Source organism: Myotis daubentonii, chromosome 18 (genome assembly GCF_963259705.1).
Source record: "Myotis daubentonii chromosome 18, mMyoDau2.1, whole genome shotgun sequence".
NCBI lineage: Eukaryota > Metazoa > Chordata > Mammalia > Chiroptera > Vespertilionidae > Myotis > Myotis daubentonii.
In genome coordinates this window covers 29,167,887-29,184,253 of record NC_081857.1, presented here as the reverse complement: position 1 = coordinate 29,184,253, position 16,367 = coordinate 29,167,887, and the positions used below count along the sequence as shown (strand labels likewise).

At 61.4% G+C, this 16,367-nt stretch overlaps 2 protein-coding genes across 17 annotated transcripts; both read left to right on the top strand.

Moving 5' to 3' along the window:
- Positions 1 to 453: 453 nt before the first annotated feature.
- ADAM15 (ADAM metallopeptidase domain 15) lies at positions 454 to 10,826 on the top strand. 15 transcript variants are annotated; one of them, XM_059674341.1, is made up of 23 exons: positions 455 to 636; positions 1,759 to 1,865; positions 2,498 to 2,574; positions 3,009 to 3,087; positions 3,260 to 3,336; positions 3,428 to 3,620; positions 4,376 to 4,441; positions 4,524 to 4,592; positions 4,670 to 4,839; positions 4,978 to 5,062; positions 5,765 to 5,913; positions 5,997 to 6,171; positions 6,441 to 6,533; positions 6,662 to 6,966; positions 7,056 to 7,251; positions 7,506 to 7,583; positions 8,003 to 8,075; positions 8,290 to 8,428; positions 8,829 to 8,898; positions 9,461 to 9,532; positions 9,940 to 10,011; positions 10,275 to 10,399; positions 10,503 to 10,826. In XM_059674341.1, exons 1-23 carry the CDS (start codon positions 558 to 560, stop codon positions 10,543 to 10,545), a joined length of 2,592 nt encoding a protein of 863 aa, XP_059530324.1. In that variant the 5' UTR covers positions 455 to 557; the 3' UTR covers positions 10,546 to 10,826. The 15 variants fall into 15 exon arrangements, 14 of the variants coding, with proteins under 14 accessions (XP_059530327.1, XP_059530332.1, XP_059530333.1 ...); XM_059674343.1 differs by lacking the exon at positions 9,940 to 10,011 and adding an exon at positions 9,619 to 9,689; XM_059674340.1 differs by having other exon boundaries at positions 9,458 to 9,532.
- Positions 10,827 to 11,684: 858 nt separating this feature from the next.
- Positions 11,685 to 15,801, top strand: EFNA4 (ephrin A4). 2 transcript variants are annotated; one of them, XM_059674382.1, is made up of 4 exons: positions 11,685 to 12,050; positions 13,885 to 14,180; positions 14,595 to 14,663; positions 15,235 to 15,801. In XM_059674382.1, the coding sequence occupies exons 1-4, from the start codon at positions 11,938 to 11,940 to the stop codon at positions 15,282 to 15,284; spliced, it is 528 nt and encodes a 175-aa protein (XP_059530365.1). In that variant the 5' UTR covers positions 11,685 to 11,937; the 3' UTR covers positions 15,285 to 15,801. The 2 variants fall into 2 exon arrangements, with proteins under 2 accessions (XP_059530365.1, XP_059530364.1); XM_059674381.1 differs by having other exon boundaries at positions 11,697 to 12,050; positions 15,071 to 15,801.
- Positions 15,802 to 16,367: the final 566 nt, after the last annotated feature.

Sequence of the window (16,367 nt, the reverse complement as noted above, 5' to 3'; positions counted from 1 at the left end):
CGCCCGCGCTCTGCAGGGATCTGGTACGCGGGCAGGAGCGAACCGGACGCTGCCCAGCGGGCAGCGGGGAGAACTGGCCCCGATCGCCGCAGGGCCGGGCGGCGGACTGGAGGCGGGAGGCAGCAACGCTGCTAGAAGAAGTCCGGACCTGCGGCGGGTGGAGAAGCGACGCCCCAGCCGGTCGGACCGGCCTCGGCTCCCACCCAGCACAGCGGCAGGAAAGCGGCAGCGCTGTGCTGAGCGAGCGGAGTCCGGGGCCGGGCCCGACGCCTTTGCGACCCGGAGGGGCGGAGCCTCTCCGGGGGCGGGGCCGCTGCGGGAGGGGCGGGGCCTGACTCGGGACCCTGTGAGAGGGGAGGGGCGGGGCCTGGTGGCGGGAGGGGCGGGGCCGCGGCGGGCGGGGCGGGGCGGGGCCTGGCTCGGGACCCTGTGAGAGGGGAGGGGCGGGGCCTGGCGGCGGCCCGGCGCGGCGCAGTGCGCGAAGCAGACCCGGCCGCCGCTGGACTCGGCGCGCGGCCCGGCACCTGCCGCCCTCGCCGGCCCCGGGCGCCGCTGTCATGCGGCTGGCGCTGCTCTGGGCCCTGGGGCTCCTGGGCGCCGGCAGCCCCCTGCCCTTCCCGTCGCTTCCAGGGACAAGTGAGTGCGGGGCCAGGAGTGGGCCAGGGCAGGACTGGAAAGGGGCGCAGCGAAGTCGGGAGGCATCGGGGTCAGAAGGAGACCCAGCGCGACCGGCCCTGGTCTGCGGTCCTGGGCGAGGGCCGGCGACTGGGCGATGGAGAGGAGAGGAGAGGAAAGGAGCGTCACCCTCGGCACGGTCCCCGCGGACACTCTCGGGCGCTGGTTCCAGCTCCCGGGGCCTGGCGCAGCGCCCCGCCCCTCCGGGAGTGGGTCACTGCGCCCCAGGACTGAGGCCTCGCCCCTTTGGGGCCCGACCGGCCGTTTCACCCTGGCCAGGGTGCCCAGTGGACACGCTCGTAGGGTTGGCGAAGAGGATTCTTGCCGCCACCTTCTAGGCCTGAACGGCCAGGCACCTCTCACTCTGGTGCTGATGCCACCAGAAACCTGGCTGAGCTGGCGGGGGCGCGGGAGACGCCAAAAGAGGGGAGAATTGGCCAGGAAAGAGGCTGGGACACCAACTCCTCCTTGGAACTTTCACTTCCTGCTGCGGTCTTGGGCCGGGGGCCGAGCGGGCAGGCGAGGGTGGAGTGTCCGGAGGAGAGAGGGCCATTGTGTGAGGGGGGGGGGGACCCAGGGAGGAAGCAGAGGCTGTGGGGAGCGGGTGTGCCTAACTGGGCATGAGGGGTGTTTAGGGAGGGCATGGTGGTGTTTGCACTGCTCACCCAGAAATGGGCGTTCCCAGCATCTCCGACGTGAGAAAAGGGGAGGGTGAGTGGGCACCCAGCCACCAGGCTTCCCTCAGTCCTCGTAGGGGGCGTTGCTTGGGGGGGAGGGAGATTGGGTGGGGGTGGGAGGGGAGAGGGCCCCTATGAGAACCTGGGATTGGCCTGAGGGCGAGAGGGAGGAGCCACAGGCTGGGCTAGCTCAATTTCTTTGGGGATTTGGGGATGTTGGTGGAATGAAGGCCCACTGTTGGAGGAAGCCCCCACCCCCAGTATTCTCCTTTAAGTCCCAGCACGCAGTTGAGGAGCCCTTCAGGCAGAGAAGGGCCTTGAAGTACCTGGGAACCAGGGCGGTCCGAGGGCACCAGCTGGTGCTGATGTCTCAGCATGCTCTTGGGGTACCCTGGGGACCCTGCAGGTGGCACCAAGGAGGAGCAGGCAATTCCAGAGAAGACCCCGAGTGGGCCCTTGGGACCCCAGATCCTTCAGGACAACCTCTCACTCAGCATAGCAGAGGTGCTTCAGGTGAGCCTCTCCGTACCCTCAAGTAAAGTACCACCCTGTCACCCCCCGAGTCAGGTGTCTCAAGATGAAGCTTGGCTGAAGAGCAGGTGAGTGGACCTCACCGTGGCTCGGCCACCCCAGGTCTGGCCCCCTCTTCCATCACACCCCAGCTCCCGGCTTCATTTAGCTCCCTCCCCCTTCTCCACCCATCTGCCTCAGCCCCACCCAGCCCATCCATGGCCACTGGGAAATCCTGAGGTCAAGCTTGATTTCTTGGTCTCATTTGTTGGTTTTCTCCGTGGAGGGACTTGGAGAGAGCGTCAGGACCTCACCCAGTGCCCTCCCCTTACCCCCAATTCTAACACTGAGTCAGAGGAAGGGCTGGGGCCTGCACCGAGTCCTCCACGATGCTTCCTCTCTGGGCAGGAAGCCGAGAAGGGGGCGGCTCAAGATACCTTCTTTGACCTCCCAGCACAACCCCCCAGAACAATGCCCCAGGCCAGACAGGCCTTCCTGACCCCTCCCTTGGGACAGCCCCCCCAATCAGTGATGTAATCATTGGTGCTCTCCTAAGGGCCTGACACTCTCTGGTCAGGGAGAATAGGAATTTGGGGGCAGGGCCAGGGCGGTGACCTGTTCTCTGGTGCCCACAGACCAGCCTGCCCGAGACTTTACGGATCAAATTGGAATTGGATGGTGAGAGTCATATCCTGGAGCTGCTACAGAATAGGTAAAGGCTGGGGTAATAATAATAATAATAATAATAATAATAACAACAACAATAGCATGGCTAACAACTGATATGCATTTACTGTGTGTTAGGTACTAAGTGCTTGAATTCATATAATCCTCATAACAACCCTACAAGGAGATACAAGTAATGTGTTATTACTGTCCTCGTTTTATACATAAAGAAGTCAAGGCACAGAGAGGTTACATAACTTGTCCGAGCTCACACAGCTCGTGTGTGGTGAAATCCAGGTTGGAACCCGGAAAGCCTGGCAGAATTTGTGGCCCAACCACTATGCTCTGCTGCCTCAGGGGGGAAGCAGGAAGGATGGGGCAATGCCTGGTACCCCGTTAACCCGCTGTCACCTTCAGGCCGCAGGCTGGCCCTGCAGCACCCTGGGAGAGAGCTGAGACTGCTCTCCTTTGTCTTCACAGGGAGCTAGTGCCAGGCCACCCAACCCTGGTGTGGTACCAACCTGATGGCACCAGGGTAGTTAGTGAGGGACACACACTGGTGAGTCGGGCCCTCTTGTGCCCTGTCTCTGGCCTGAGGAAAGGAGGGAGGGACGGCTGGAGGGGCCATCCCTGGGGGATGTGGGAAGATGCTCCATCTTAACCAACAGGCAAGTCTCCTGGGCTGAAACCCTGGCCTGCCCTGCAAACTGGCGCTCTGCTCTGTGCCGTAGGGGAACTGCTGCTACCAGGGCAGAGCGCAGGGCCATGCGGACTCCTGGGCCTCCGTCTGCACCTGCTCCGGGCTCAGGTACAGTGGGTAGAGTCCACAAAGGTAGGGAGATGGCAGGGCATGAGGCATGGAGCTGAAAAGTTGTCTGACTTCCTGTCTCTTTCTCTAGGGGCTTGGTGATCCTGTCCCCAGAGAAAAGCTATACCCTGGAGCTGAGGCCCGGGGACCTTCAGGGTCCTCCCATCGTCTCCCGGATCCAGGATCTCCCCGTGCCGCGCCACACTTGCACCCTGAGCTGGCGTGGACCGGTGTCCACTCAGGCTCCACCAGAGCGCCCCCTGGGACAGCACCATATCCGCCGGGTAAGGAGGAGTGGCAGGAGGGCTGGCCCCGGGACCCTCAGAGCAATTTGTCCACAGTAACAACAGCTCCTGCTAATGGAGCAATTTCCACGTGCAGACACTTTATGAACATTATCTCCTTTACTCTTCCCGGCAACCCTGGGAGGTGGGTGCTATTGATAGCTCTATTTTAGTGAGAGATTAAATGACTTGCCCAAGGCCATTCAACTAATAAGTGGTATATCAAGGATTTAGATGTATGTACTAGACTCCAGCTCCTCATGTCTTATGATCCCATATGTAGAGCGCTCACTTCGATATAGAAAATACATAGTTACCAATAATAAAGCAATAAAAACTGAGTTTCCTAATTTGTAAAATGGAGATAATAAAACTACGGATCTTATAGGGTTGCTATGAAAATTAAGTGACTCAATATGTAAGTAAAGTGCTTAGAACTGTGCCTGACATATGGTATTTGATGGTGTTGGCTATTATTATTATTATTATTATTATTATTATTATTATTATTATTTTAATTTTGGGGGGGAAAAAAAACATTGAATTTGGAGCCAGAAAAGCAGGGCTCTGCTCCCAGCTTCCTAACCTACTTCTTGGCCTACCTGGGGCAAGTCCCTAGCCTCTCAGGCTCTCAGTAGTTCCTCTGTAAGAGGGGCTCTTCACTGTCCTCGCGGTGGGAATGGACACAGCTTGGTCAGCCCTGCAGCTCTTGGCAGCGAGCGGCCTGTGTGCCTGAGGCTCCTTCTTGTCCACAGTGGCGGCGGGATGTGGTGACAGAGACCAAGATTATTGAGCTAATGATTGTAGCTGATCATTCGGAGGTGAGCTTGCTGGCCCCTGCTTGTCCTGCCCTGACCCCCACCTGCCCTGCCACCTTTCACGGGTACCTCTCTTAACCCACAGGTCCAGAGGTACCCAGACTTCCAGTACCTGCTGAACCGCACACTGGAAGCGGTCCACCTCCTGGACACGGTGAGTGTCGGGCTGGATGGCATCCTCGCGGCCCCCTAACCGTGAGAACCCCACTCCTGAGCCCGGCTCTTTTCCAGTTCTTCCGGCCCCTGAATGTACGAGTGGCGCTAGTGGGCCTGGAGGCTTGGACGCATCAAGACCTGATAGAGATCAGCCAAGACCCAGGTGTCACGCTAGACAACTTCCTCCGCTGGCGCCGGACCAACTTACTGCCTCGTTTGCCCCACGACAGTGCCCAGCTGGTGACGTAAGATCCCCAGGCTCAGTCCGTGGGCCAGCTCTGCGCTGACCTGGCCAGTTGTACAGCCCAGCTCCCTGCCTGAGGCCCTGAAGCTCTGGCCTCCCCTGGTGTTTGGCCTTGACCTTTGGCTTCTCAATTCCACAGAGCTACTTCCTTCTCTGGGCCCATGGTGGGCATGGCCATTCAGAACTCCATCTGTTCTCCTGACTACTCGGGAGGCGTGAACATGGTGAGCTGTTCCCAGGTCTCTTGCCCATTCCCAGTTAAGTCCCTCTTGGTGGTACCATTTATTCACTGGAACCCTCTACAAAGTTACCCAATGCCAAGGGATAGGTCTAGAGAGCAGGGGTGCTTCATGTGCCTTCTGCAGTCAGGGCACCCTCACTGATGGCCAGCTCACCAGTGTACAGCCTTCACCTAGGAGGTTTTCCCATTTTGGGTGGGTAGCTGAGCCCCAAAGAACAGAGGTGATCTCCCTGGACCACACAGTGAGGGAAGGAGAACAGAGCTGAGCTAGAACCCAGGTTTCCCACCCCCCAGGCCTGGGCTCTCCGACTACTTTATTTATTTATTTACTTACTTATTTATTCTTTCATTCATTTATAACATATTTTTATTGATTTCAGAGAGGAAGGGAGAGGAGAGATAGAAACATCAATGGTGAGAGAGAATCATTTGACTGGCTGCCTTCTGCACACCCCCCACTGGGGACTGAGCCAGCAACCCAGCATATGCCCTGACTGGGAATCGAACCGTGACCTCCTGGTTCGTAGGTCAGTGCTCAACCACTGAGCCACGCTGGCCTGGCTCTCCTCCTACTTTAGAAGCAACTAAGGAGAGAGGCAGTGCCTGCAGAGTGCCCAAGAGGTCAGCTGAGGAGAGAACAGGAGCATTTAGGCTGGTGGTGGACCTGGGATACCCCTTCCCATAGGACCACTCCATAAGCATCCTGGGAGTTGCCTCCTCGATAGCCCATGAGTTGGGCCACAGCCTGGGCCTGGACCATGACCCACCTGGGAACAGCTGCCCCTGTCCAGGCCCAGCCCCAGCCAAGAGCTGCATCATGGAGGCCTCCACAGAGTGAGTAACTGCAGGATGTAGAGGGGATGGGCAGGCGTCAGGGAGTGGTCTACAGCCCCAACCTTCCTTGCTGCCCTTCCCAGCTTCCTGCCCGGCCTGAACTTCAGCAACTGCAGCCGACAGGCCCTGGAGAAGGCCCTCCTGGATGGGATGGGCAGCTGCCTCTTTGAACAACTGCCCCGCCTGCGCTCCATGGCTACTGTCCATGGAAATAAGATTGTGGAGCTGAGCAAGCAGTACAACTGTGACTTCCCAGATGTGAGCCCCTCACCCACAGCCTTGCCCCACTCACTTTTGTGCCCTGGCCCTGGCTCAAGGGCTCCCTCCAAGCCTCCTGAGCCCCTCTCTGTTCTGAAGGGCTCTCTCACTCCTCTCCCACCTCCCTGTCTGCAGGGACAGCATGTGAGCTGTTGGGCTGTAGCTTTCACTGGCTGTGGGCGTCCTTTGGGTTCAGGCTCTGGGAGGAACTGGAGGTAGCTCAGCCCAGCCTGCTCTGATGCCCAGCCCCTCTGTGCCCTGGCCCACAGGACTGCACCGATCCCTGCTGTGATTACTTCACCTGCCAGCTGAGGCCAGGGGCACAGTGTGCATCCGATGGACCCTGTTGTCACAACTGCCAGGTGGGCACAGACTGGACTCGTCTTCTAGAGCTCATTTGCCAGGGGCCGGGGTGGAGAGAGTCATTCTGACCTCCAGGCCTGGCTGGATTTGCCCGGCACCCACACTGATACTCACTTACCCTCCACAGCTGCGCCCGGCTGGCTGGCAGTGCCGTCCGAAGAGAGGTGACTGTGACTTGCCCGAATTCTGCCCAGGAGACAGCTCCCAGTGCCCTCCTGATACCAGTCTGGGGGATGGCGAGCCGTGTGATGGTGGACAGGCTGTGTGCATGCGAGGGCGTTGTGCTTCCTATGCCCAACAGTGCCAGGCTCTCTGGGGGCCTGGGGCCCAGCCCGCTGCACCCCCTTGCCTCCTCACTGCCAATACTCGGGGGGATGCCTTTGGGAGCTGTGGGCGCAGTCCTACTGGCAGCTACCTGTCCTGTGACCCTAGGTAAGTGAGGAAATCAATGGCTCCTCCCCTAGGTTTGTGGGAGCCTTGGCCCCACTCCCACAGATCCCGTGCCTCCTTCCTCACTCCAGAGATGCCATTTGCGGGCAGCTCCAGTGCCAGGGGGGCATGGCCCAGCCTCTGCTGGGCTCAGCCCGGGATCTGCACTGGGAGATACTAGAAGCCAACGGGACCCACCTGAATTGCAGCTGGGTACACCTGGACCTGGGCAACGACGTGGCCCAGCCCCTCCTGACTCTACCTGGCACAGCCTGTGGCCCTGGCCTGGTGAGCAGCCTGGGTGAGCCAGACTAAGTGGGGAGGGATAGCATGGTGAGCAGTGCCCAGGCCTCACCGTCCACCCGTGTAGAAGGCACAGATCTGAGGGGAGTTCACATTCTTGTGATTGAGCCAAGTCCTGTCATCCTCTGAGCCTTGGTCTTCCCATCTGAAAAAGCAGGGTGCGGCCTTAGCCGTGTTGGCTTCCAGTGCTGGTAAGTTCTGCAAGAATGTGATCCTTGCTCTTCTTCCCCACTGGGCAGGTGTGCATTGACCGTCGATGCCAGCCTCTGGCTCTCCTGGGAGCACAGGAATGCCGAAGCAAATGCAATGGGCACGGGGTGAGCTGGCGCGGGAATGAGAAAGGGGAGCAGGGAGCCTCCAGGCCTTTGGCAACAGACATCCCTGGTTCTAATCCTTGCTCTACCCCTGCCTAGCTGCATGACCAGGGGAGGTTACTCACCTCTCTGAGCTCAGTGTCCTCGTCTGTCCAATGGGCAGAGTAATAGTACCCACTTCCTGAGGGACAAGAGAGGAGTCTGAAAGCTTCTAACTTGGTGTCCAGCATCTAGAAGGCACTCACAGTGGTAGTCGATCTAATTTCCTCCAGCATGAAGACTCCCAGAGTGCTAGCTCTCTGCCCCCCTTAAACCCCCGGCTCACCTGCCAGTTGTGGATATCTGGGATCTTGAAAAGCTGGGGACAGGGACACACGGCCCCAGAGTGCAGAGCCCCTCATTGTTCAACCTGTTCCTCCTAGGTCTGCGACAGCAACAGGCTCTGCCACTGTGAGGAGGGCTGGGCACCCCCTGACTGCCGTGCCCGGATCCGAGGTAGCAAGGCCTGGGGACAGGGACAGCCGGAGGGCAGAGCGGCTCACCCTTTACCCCTGTCTTTTCCCCACCCCTTCACTGCTGGCTCCCTGACTCTCTGTGACCCCTGACCCCCTCACTTTCTCAGCACCTGACTTTACTCCCTGCCCCCTGCCCGTTCCTAGGTGTGGAGTTCTCAGCCCTGCTCACCTTCAAACCTGCCTTCACCCCACAGCCTCCAGGTCCCTGACCACAGGGCTGCTCCTCAGCCTCCTGTTGCTGCTGATCTTGGTGTTGCTTGGTGCCAGCTACTGGTACCGTGCCCGCCTGCGCCAGCGACTCTGCCACCTCAAGGGACCCAGCTGCCAATACAGGTACCAGCCTCCCTGCTCCCAGCTCCCTCCACAGCTCTTTTGAGGACAACAGCCTGGAGCCCTGTCCCTACCCCCTCTGCAGCCTCTGCCACCTGGCTCTGACCCCAAGCCCCTGGGGCCACAACCCACGCACCTCCCTTCCCTCCATGTTCCCTGGAACTCTTCACCTCACATGTAGACTGGTAGACCTGAGTGGGTAAGCTGGGATGCTAGGATCACCTCCCCCAGGAGGCCCTGTGCTGGGAAGTGGGGTTCCCAGTCTGTTCAGCTTCCGCCCCCCACCCATGGGGCCTAAGCCCCACACATGCTCCTCTCAAGGGTCTGCAAAGAGTTAACCCCACTCAAGAGTGGCATACGGGTGGAGACAGGGTCTGAGGCTGAGCCCTTTCTCCATGCTTAGGGCAGCTCAGCCTGGTCCCCCAGAACGCCCAGGACCCCCGCAGAGGGCCCTGCTGATGCCAGGTGTCAAGGTGAGTCCTGAATGCCAGAGGACAGAGGGCCCCATTTTGGCCCGGCATCCAGCTTGGGCCCTGGGGTGGGCCCAGAGAAAGACTCACAGCGCCCAAGAGTCCATCAAAGGAGTCAGGGCCAGCCCTTTCCTCCCTCCTGGTTGCAGACTGAGAAACAAAGCCCAGCCTGGAGTCGGGTGGGGCAGTCGCCTAGAGAAGGGTCTGCTGACCTCTGAGCTAACCATGCTGGTGGCTTTGAGACCAAGCTGTGGTCCCTGGAAGGAAAGGGAGGGCGGGACCCAGGATGGCCTTCAGTGTCCACCATGTGGAGAGGGCTGGTGAGTGCCCTTGCCCTGAGCCCTCTGCACCTGATGATAGAAGTATGTGTGTGGAGGTGGTCTCCGTGCCCACTCTACCACTGGTCACCCCCTCTGCATGCAAATGAATAACGGCATGCAAACCCCCATTGTCCCGGGGGTCCTAGCTGCCCCTCCCTGGGCACTAACCCTCTCTGCCCACATCTCTCTCTCTGCTCCCTCCCCCTCCCCATTCTGCCTGTTGGCTCCTCCTGCTATCTCAGCAGCCTAGTGCTCTTGGCTTCCCGGCACCCCCTTCAAGGCCACTGCCTCCTGACCCTGTGCCCAAGAAACTCCAGGTAAATCTGGGCCAGGCCCTGCCCTGGCTCAGGGCAGGCGGGAGGCTTGGTGCCCAACTGCAGTTCTCCTCCCTGTTCCCTGCCAGTGGTGCTCTTCATTAGGGGACCCGGGTGCCCCTCAGCCTTCAGACACTCTGAGCCCCAGAAGCAGCAAAGGGTGAGCCTCCTGCCTTGGTTTCTACCACCATCTGGTGGTTAGTGGCGGGACTGCAGCGGGCCAGGGACAGCACGGTGACCATACCTTCCCCCCCAGACATCTGCTGGCATGCACCCGAGCCCTGTGCGCATGTCCCGACGCTCCTGCCCTCTGGCTGTTGTGCATGTCGATCTGAACCCCGTGGGAGCACCTCTGCATGCTCACTGCCCCTCGATGTGCTCTCACAGCCACTGCCCCTCTCTCTGTTCAGGCTGCGCTGGCTGACCGACCTAATCCCCCCACCCGCCCTCTGCCCGCTGACCCGGTGGTGAGGCACCCGAAGGTAACGGTGGGGGGAGAGAAGGTCACAGCCTTTGCCACCATCCGGGCTGTGGTGGTTGTGGCCGTGGCGAGATCTCCCCTCTGTGCTGAGGCACATACCCCACTGGTACTCTTATGGTGATGGATGGAAAGAGAGGTGACCTCTGGTGCTCTCCCCTCCCCCCAACAGCTGGTGTTCCCCAGCACCAGTACATTGGGGGGGTGGGGGGGATGCCAACACGACAGCCCCTCCCAAGCCTGTGTCCTACCTTCTCTCTTTCTCAGTCTCAGGGGCCTGCCAAGCCCCCACCCCCCAGGAAGCCACTCCCTGCAGACCCCCAGGGCCTGTGTCCTTCATGTGACCAGCCTGGTCCAGGAGCTGGAATCCCGCCCCTAGTGGTACCTTCCAGGTGGGCAAGGAGGGTCGCTGAAAATGGGGGGTGGGGGTGGGCAGGGCCAGTGGTCTGGGAAAAGGGGACCTCTGACCTTGTTTCTCTGCTTCCGGCACCCCAGGCCTGCACCGCCGCCCCCAGCTGTGTCCTCCCTCTACCTCTGACCTCTTCTGAAGTTCCACCTGCCTCCAACCCAGCTTAGGACTTCAAGAGGCGTGGGCCGGTCCCCTGCAGCACCCCTCCACACACCCCGCGGTGATGGAAGGAGCCAGAGCCTGGATGCCAAGGAGCAGGCCTCTTAAGACACCCCACGAGCTGTCGAGCTGCGCCCTGGGGACCTGCGCACGCAGTTGCAGATGGGGGGTAGGCAGATCTGGGCGCTGGGCCTGGCTGAGGGAGGTGCGCACAGTCTCTGCTCGGTTGTAATAAACGGAAGATTTTAGGAGCTTGCCTCGGAGTTTGTCTGCTCAGGGAAGTCCGGGTCGCCCCCGCTGCGGTTCGTCTGGCCGCCAGGGGACGCTGTCGCCTCAGACGAAGACTGGATGGGGAGCACGAGAGTCCCAGGCTGGAGCAGCTGGCGTCCCCCGGGTGCCCGCAGCTTGTTTCTGCCCAGCTTGGGGCGGCTCTCAGCACAATCTATTGCCAAAGAGAATTGTACGCCCTTCGCTATCCCCAGTCGCCAAGCCCTCGCCCCCAACGCCTGGGGGCGACCATCCGACCAAGCAGCCAAGCGGTGGAACCTGCCGTCTCCACCCTCGGACTGGTGGCTGGGAAAAGTGGCTCTGGATGGTGTGCTCAGAGCCCTGGAGCCGGGGTGGAGCCCGGCCGCGGCTCCCACGATCCCAAGGCCACGCACCTGCCTCCTCCCCCGCCCCCACCTGAGGGCTCGGGAACAAAGGTGCTTTGTACAAGCCGCAACCACCTCGTTAATTCGTCTTCAGGACCGGGCTGCGTGGGCCCCCAGCCCAGAAGGAAGGTGTGGGGCGGGAAGGGACAGGCGCCCACCCCAAGGTGGGCACCGAGCTCCCCACTGAAAGCTGGTGGGGGGCAGGCGGTTGCCCCTTCCCCCGGCGCTACCCCTACGTGTGCAGAGAACACAGGGCGATGCGTGATGTGGCTGGACAGGCTTCGTGGGTCCTGGCTCAGGCCTCCCTTTACTTTCTGGGCAGAGGGCGTGTGCTCCCGTTTAAATCTCCAAACTCCCGATAACGCCTTCTGCCTGGCACTAGCGCGGACCCGAAGGACACGGCCTCCTGGATAACCCTCCTGGGTAGTGGGAGACGCCCCTCCCGCCCCTCCCGCCCCTCCCGCCCCCTCGCCAGGCGGTCCAGCCTCCGCAGGAGCCCGGCTAACCTGGCGCTGGTAACGGGCTCGCAGGGGGTTAACCGGAGCTGGCGCTGAGCGCAGAGGCGGAGACGCGCTCCCATTGGTGGAAAGTTGTGCAGGGGCGTGGTCTGTGAGGCCCGCATCCCCCCCGCCCCTCCACTTTGTACCTTTCTGGCGGCCGGAGCGAAGTGGGCCGGGCCGAACCAGACCAGACCGGACCGCGGGGGGCGATGCGGCTGCTGCCCCTGCTGCAGGCTGTCCTCTGGGCCGCGCTGCTCGGCTCCCCGCTGCACGGGGGCTCCGGCCTCCGCCACGACTTCTACTGGAACTCCAGCAACCCCAGGTAGCCGGGCCGAACCCGGGCAGCGCCGCCGGGCCGGGCGCTCCGGGGCTGGGCGCGCGTCCGCCCGACTCGCCCTGCGCGCCGCGCCGCGCCGCCCGCACCCGGCCGCGCGCCGGGACTCCTTTGTTTGAGTCGACGGGGGAGGGGGGAGGGGCGAGGCGTGCCCGGGTCTCCCCCGACCCGCACGTGTGGGGGGACGCGCAGAGAACCCCAGCCCCAATAACGGTGGGGAGGCTCCTGGAGCCGGGCTGAGGGGCCTTGGCCTCTTCTCCGGGCCCCGCCCCCCTCGCTGCTCTTCTGGGGACTCCCCGGCCCCCCTCCAGCCTGGAAGGGGGCTTTCCTTCCTCTGGAGAGAGTGAGTTACTCTCCTGCTCGCTGGGCCTGCCCTCCGACGCTCTCTCTGATTCCTGAGCTCTCCTGTGGCAGCTCTGCTTTCATCTCGGTCCTTATCCCTCCTAGTTCCCTCCAGGCTCGGCCCTGCCCTTCTAGCCGAATCGCCTTTGGGTGAATCACCTTTGGGTGAATCCCTGTGTCCATACCCCTCCCCAGTTCCCCTGCCTCTCTCCGCTCTCTCCATCTGCTTGAGACAAATTGTGACTCTGTGTCCATTCACTCACTCACATTTACTGTGTGCGGGGACCTGGGCTCGGGGGCCAGGGATTAGAAAGATGAGAAGACGAGACTGTGTCCTCCCAGAGCCCAAAGACCCCCGGGGAGGGCAGGCGCCAGGACAGGTCATTCTAATGCCAATACCATATGATAAGCGCTATTGTTGACTTCCAACTCGGAATTCCTCTCTCTGGTTCCAGACCAGTGCCTCTGAGTCACTTAGAGGACTTGTTAAAAATCCAGGGTCCTAGCCCCCAACGCTGAGGTTTCTGGCTCCTTCACTCAATTCACAAATATCTATCGAGCGCATTCCTTGTGCAGGACACTTCTCCAGGCACTCAGGACCCGGTGAAAGGAAACATACACAGGCCTGAGGTGTGCTCCAGTGGGTCTAAGCTGAGCCCAGGAACCTGCGTTTCTGGTCAGAACTCCTGGTCCTGGTGGTCCTTGGACCACCCACTGAGGGGCAGCTGGAGGCCTTTCCTACACCAGGCTGGGTTGTGTGTCAGTGTGGTCGGGAGGGGGCGTGGTTTGTGCTGTATTGGATGCTGTGGGGGGGCGGTATGTCCCAGTCCTTCCCACCTGCACTGGCTCCCCCAGGCAGCTCCCAAGAGGTGGGGAAGGGAGTCCTGAGGAGGCTGAAGATTGGGTGATATGTGCTGGGGGCTCCCCTCCATGTCTGGAACCTGGAAAAAAAAAAAAAGAGGGAGGCACCCACCATCCACTGCGCCAATGGCATTCTTCTCGGCATTGGATTGAGAGCTCAAGGACAGCCTCCCTCGCTGTGCATCTTTTAAAGGGGATACTGCTCCCAGCCTCCATCCCCGTGGCTGCCCTGTGGGCCCGATCTCTACCCCTTGCCTCTGTTCCAGCTCCTTCGCAGCAGCCGTCCAGCTAACAGTTATGAGGCACAGGTGCTGGGCCAGGCCCTGGCTGGGCACTGGGCCCGAGAGATGGTGGCAGCTCCAACACAAGGGTGTGGTGAGAGGCCTTCTCACGTTGGAGCCGCATGGTCGTGAGCCCTGCAGCCCTTAACCTCTGCACCTGGGCACCTGTCGCTCATCTACTGCTCGCACTCTCTTTGTCCCTCAGAAGTTGTCAGTCTGGAGAACTCCGGCCTCTCCAGACGGCAGGGCAGAGGCTGGCAGAGACCCTTGGGAAGGATGCCCCTGACCCTTGTGCCCCACCACGACCCCCTCAGCCCACGCCTACCTTGTGTCTGCAGGCTGCTTCGAGGAGACGCTGTGGTGGAGCTGGGCCTCAACGACTACCTGGACATCTTCTGCCCGCACTATGAGGGCCCGGGGCCTCCCGAGGGCCCTGAGACCTTTGCTTTGTACATGGTGGACTGGTCGGGCTATGAGGCCTGCCAGGCACAAGGGCCAGGCGCCTTCAAGCGCTGGGAGTGCTCCCTCCCCTTCGCTCCCTTTGGCCCTGTTAAATTCTCGGAGAAGATTCAGCGCTTCACACCCTTCTCCCTTGGCTTCGAATTTTTGCCTGGAGAGACCTACTACTACATCTGTGAGTGAGGAGGGGCGCACTGGCGCCTCTTGGGGGAGGGTGGAAGCGGTCCCTGACTGCCGCCAGTCAAGGCAGAGCCTAGGTGTGGAGGAGGGATGGGCCTGGGAATGGAGACCAGACCTGGGACGGGGGAGGCAGGAGGGGCTGTGGTCAGAGAGGGGGGCTGGAGGGGCCCTGAGTCCAGGACTGGGGGGGCATCTAGAGTGAGTCTATAGAGACGACGAGGAGGAGGAGGAGGAGGAAGAACTAGGAAAGGGGCTGAGGGGACGAGCAGCAGCCATGAATGGGGCCTGGCACCTGGATGGGGCCCAAAGGGAAGGGAAAGCTTTCCAGGAACTGCAGAAAGGAGAACTTGGGAGGGTCTGAAAGGGTCTGCAAACCAGCCTGTGCTAACTTCTTCCTCCCACCGACCAGCGGTGCCGACGCCCGGGAGTTCTGGCCAGTGTCTGAGGCTCCAGGTGTCTGTCTGCTGCAAGGAGAGCAGTAAGTGGGTTGGGGCACGGGGAGCAGCCCTCTGGCGGGGGCCCTTGGGAAGGAGGGAAGGCCTGGGGAGAGCCTGGGAGGCTTAGAGGGGTTCAGGGAGGGCTGTAAGCTCTGGCCCCTCTCCCCTGTGCAGCCTGTGGGAGCTCCCACTGCAGTCTGTGTGCTGGGCCAGCAGAAATCACATCTCCGGCGGCCAGGCCTTCGAAAGCTTTAGCTGAGCAGGTGGTCTGCACTGGCAATTTGGGGGAGACTCTGAAGCTGGGTTTTGGAGAGGACAAGGTGGTCGGTTATGGGGAGGGAGTGGCTGAAAGGTCCTGGAGAACAGGATGGGAGCGAACAGCTAGCGGGGAGAGTGAAAGGAGGCTGCTGGAATGGAGGACACATCGGTGCTACCCTCCCCCTCACAGAGCCTGAGTCAGCTCATCCTGTTGGGAGCCCTGGAGAGAGTGGCACATCGGGGTGGCAAGGCGGGGGCACCCCCAGCCCCCTCTGTCTCTTGCCGCTGCTGCTGCTCCCAATCCTTCGTCTCCTGCGAGTTCTCTGAGCCGAGTGGAACTTCCTGCCACCCCAGGAGCCAGAGCCCCCCCAAGACGCCCTGGAGCAGGAGCCCCTGCCGCCTGAGCTAGGAGTGCCACGCCCGCCCGACAGACAAGGTGGAGGCGTGAGGAGGGAAGCCAGAGGGTCCGAGGCGACCCCTGCGGTGCTGGCCCCTCGTCCCAGGCTGAAGAGGAGCCACGGGGGAGCTGCTGGCCGCCTTGGGCATCTGGAACCAAGGCCAGCTAAGCCCAGGTCTCCCCAGCTGCTTTGAGGGCCTTGCCATCTCCCAGGAAGACTGGAATTTGGTGGGATTGAAGCCTTGGGCCTGCTGGGGGCCAAGACGAAGAGCTGGGGCAGGTGGACTGAAGGACCAGGGCAAGGAAGCCGCCCAGACCTGCCATCTGTGCCCAGTGCCCCGTGGACCCTGCCCGAGGGCAGCGCCTTTCCCTTCCAGGGGGCCACTCACTCGTCTTCCGTGAAGACAGACTTGCCACGAGGCTGAATTTCATACCAGTTTGTATTTTTATAAGTTTCTGGACCAAACCCTCAATAAACCACCCATCTTTTTTGTTGCTCTCCTCAACCTTCTGCCCCCTGGCCCCTTCCTTGACACCAGGACTCCCTGCGGCCTCTGCTCTCAGCGTGGCTTGGCCTGACCTCCCTGCCAGCTGTGCCCAGGCCATCCATGCCAGGCCTCGGTGGGCACCCCTCTGGGCAGTGTGCACTGGGCGCCAGCAGCAGCTGTGGAGCTTGGCACCCTCGCCCACCCCCCTGAGCCGGCTTCCTGTGCTGAGGAGAGGGTGGATGCTCCCGACAGCCCACCCACTTGGGGCACTGCCCAAACTGCGGCACCAGGCCGTGCCACAGGAAGAGGCACCGTGGGTTTCAGCGCTTGGGTCCCTGAGAGCTGAGCGTCTCTCTCCCTCCCGAGGGCAGCCTGGGCGGTGCCTGGCCTAGAACTGGGAAGGTGGGGTCGGATCAAAGCCTCCATCCCCAGCGGCCTCTTTGTTCTTCGCTTTTATAAGGAGGGAGGGGGTGGGCCAAGGAGGGAGGGCCCCCTTTGCTCTCAGCCCCACACTCTCCTGCCTCTGCAGACAAGGCTGTGATCCCCCCAAACCCATCCGGGGTGCTCTTTCTGAATGATGTCCTGGGTGGCGCCAGGGGAAA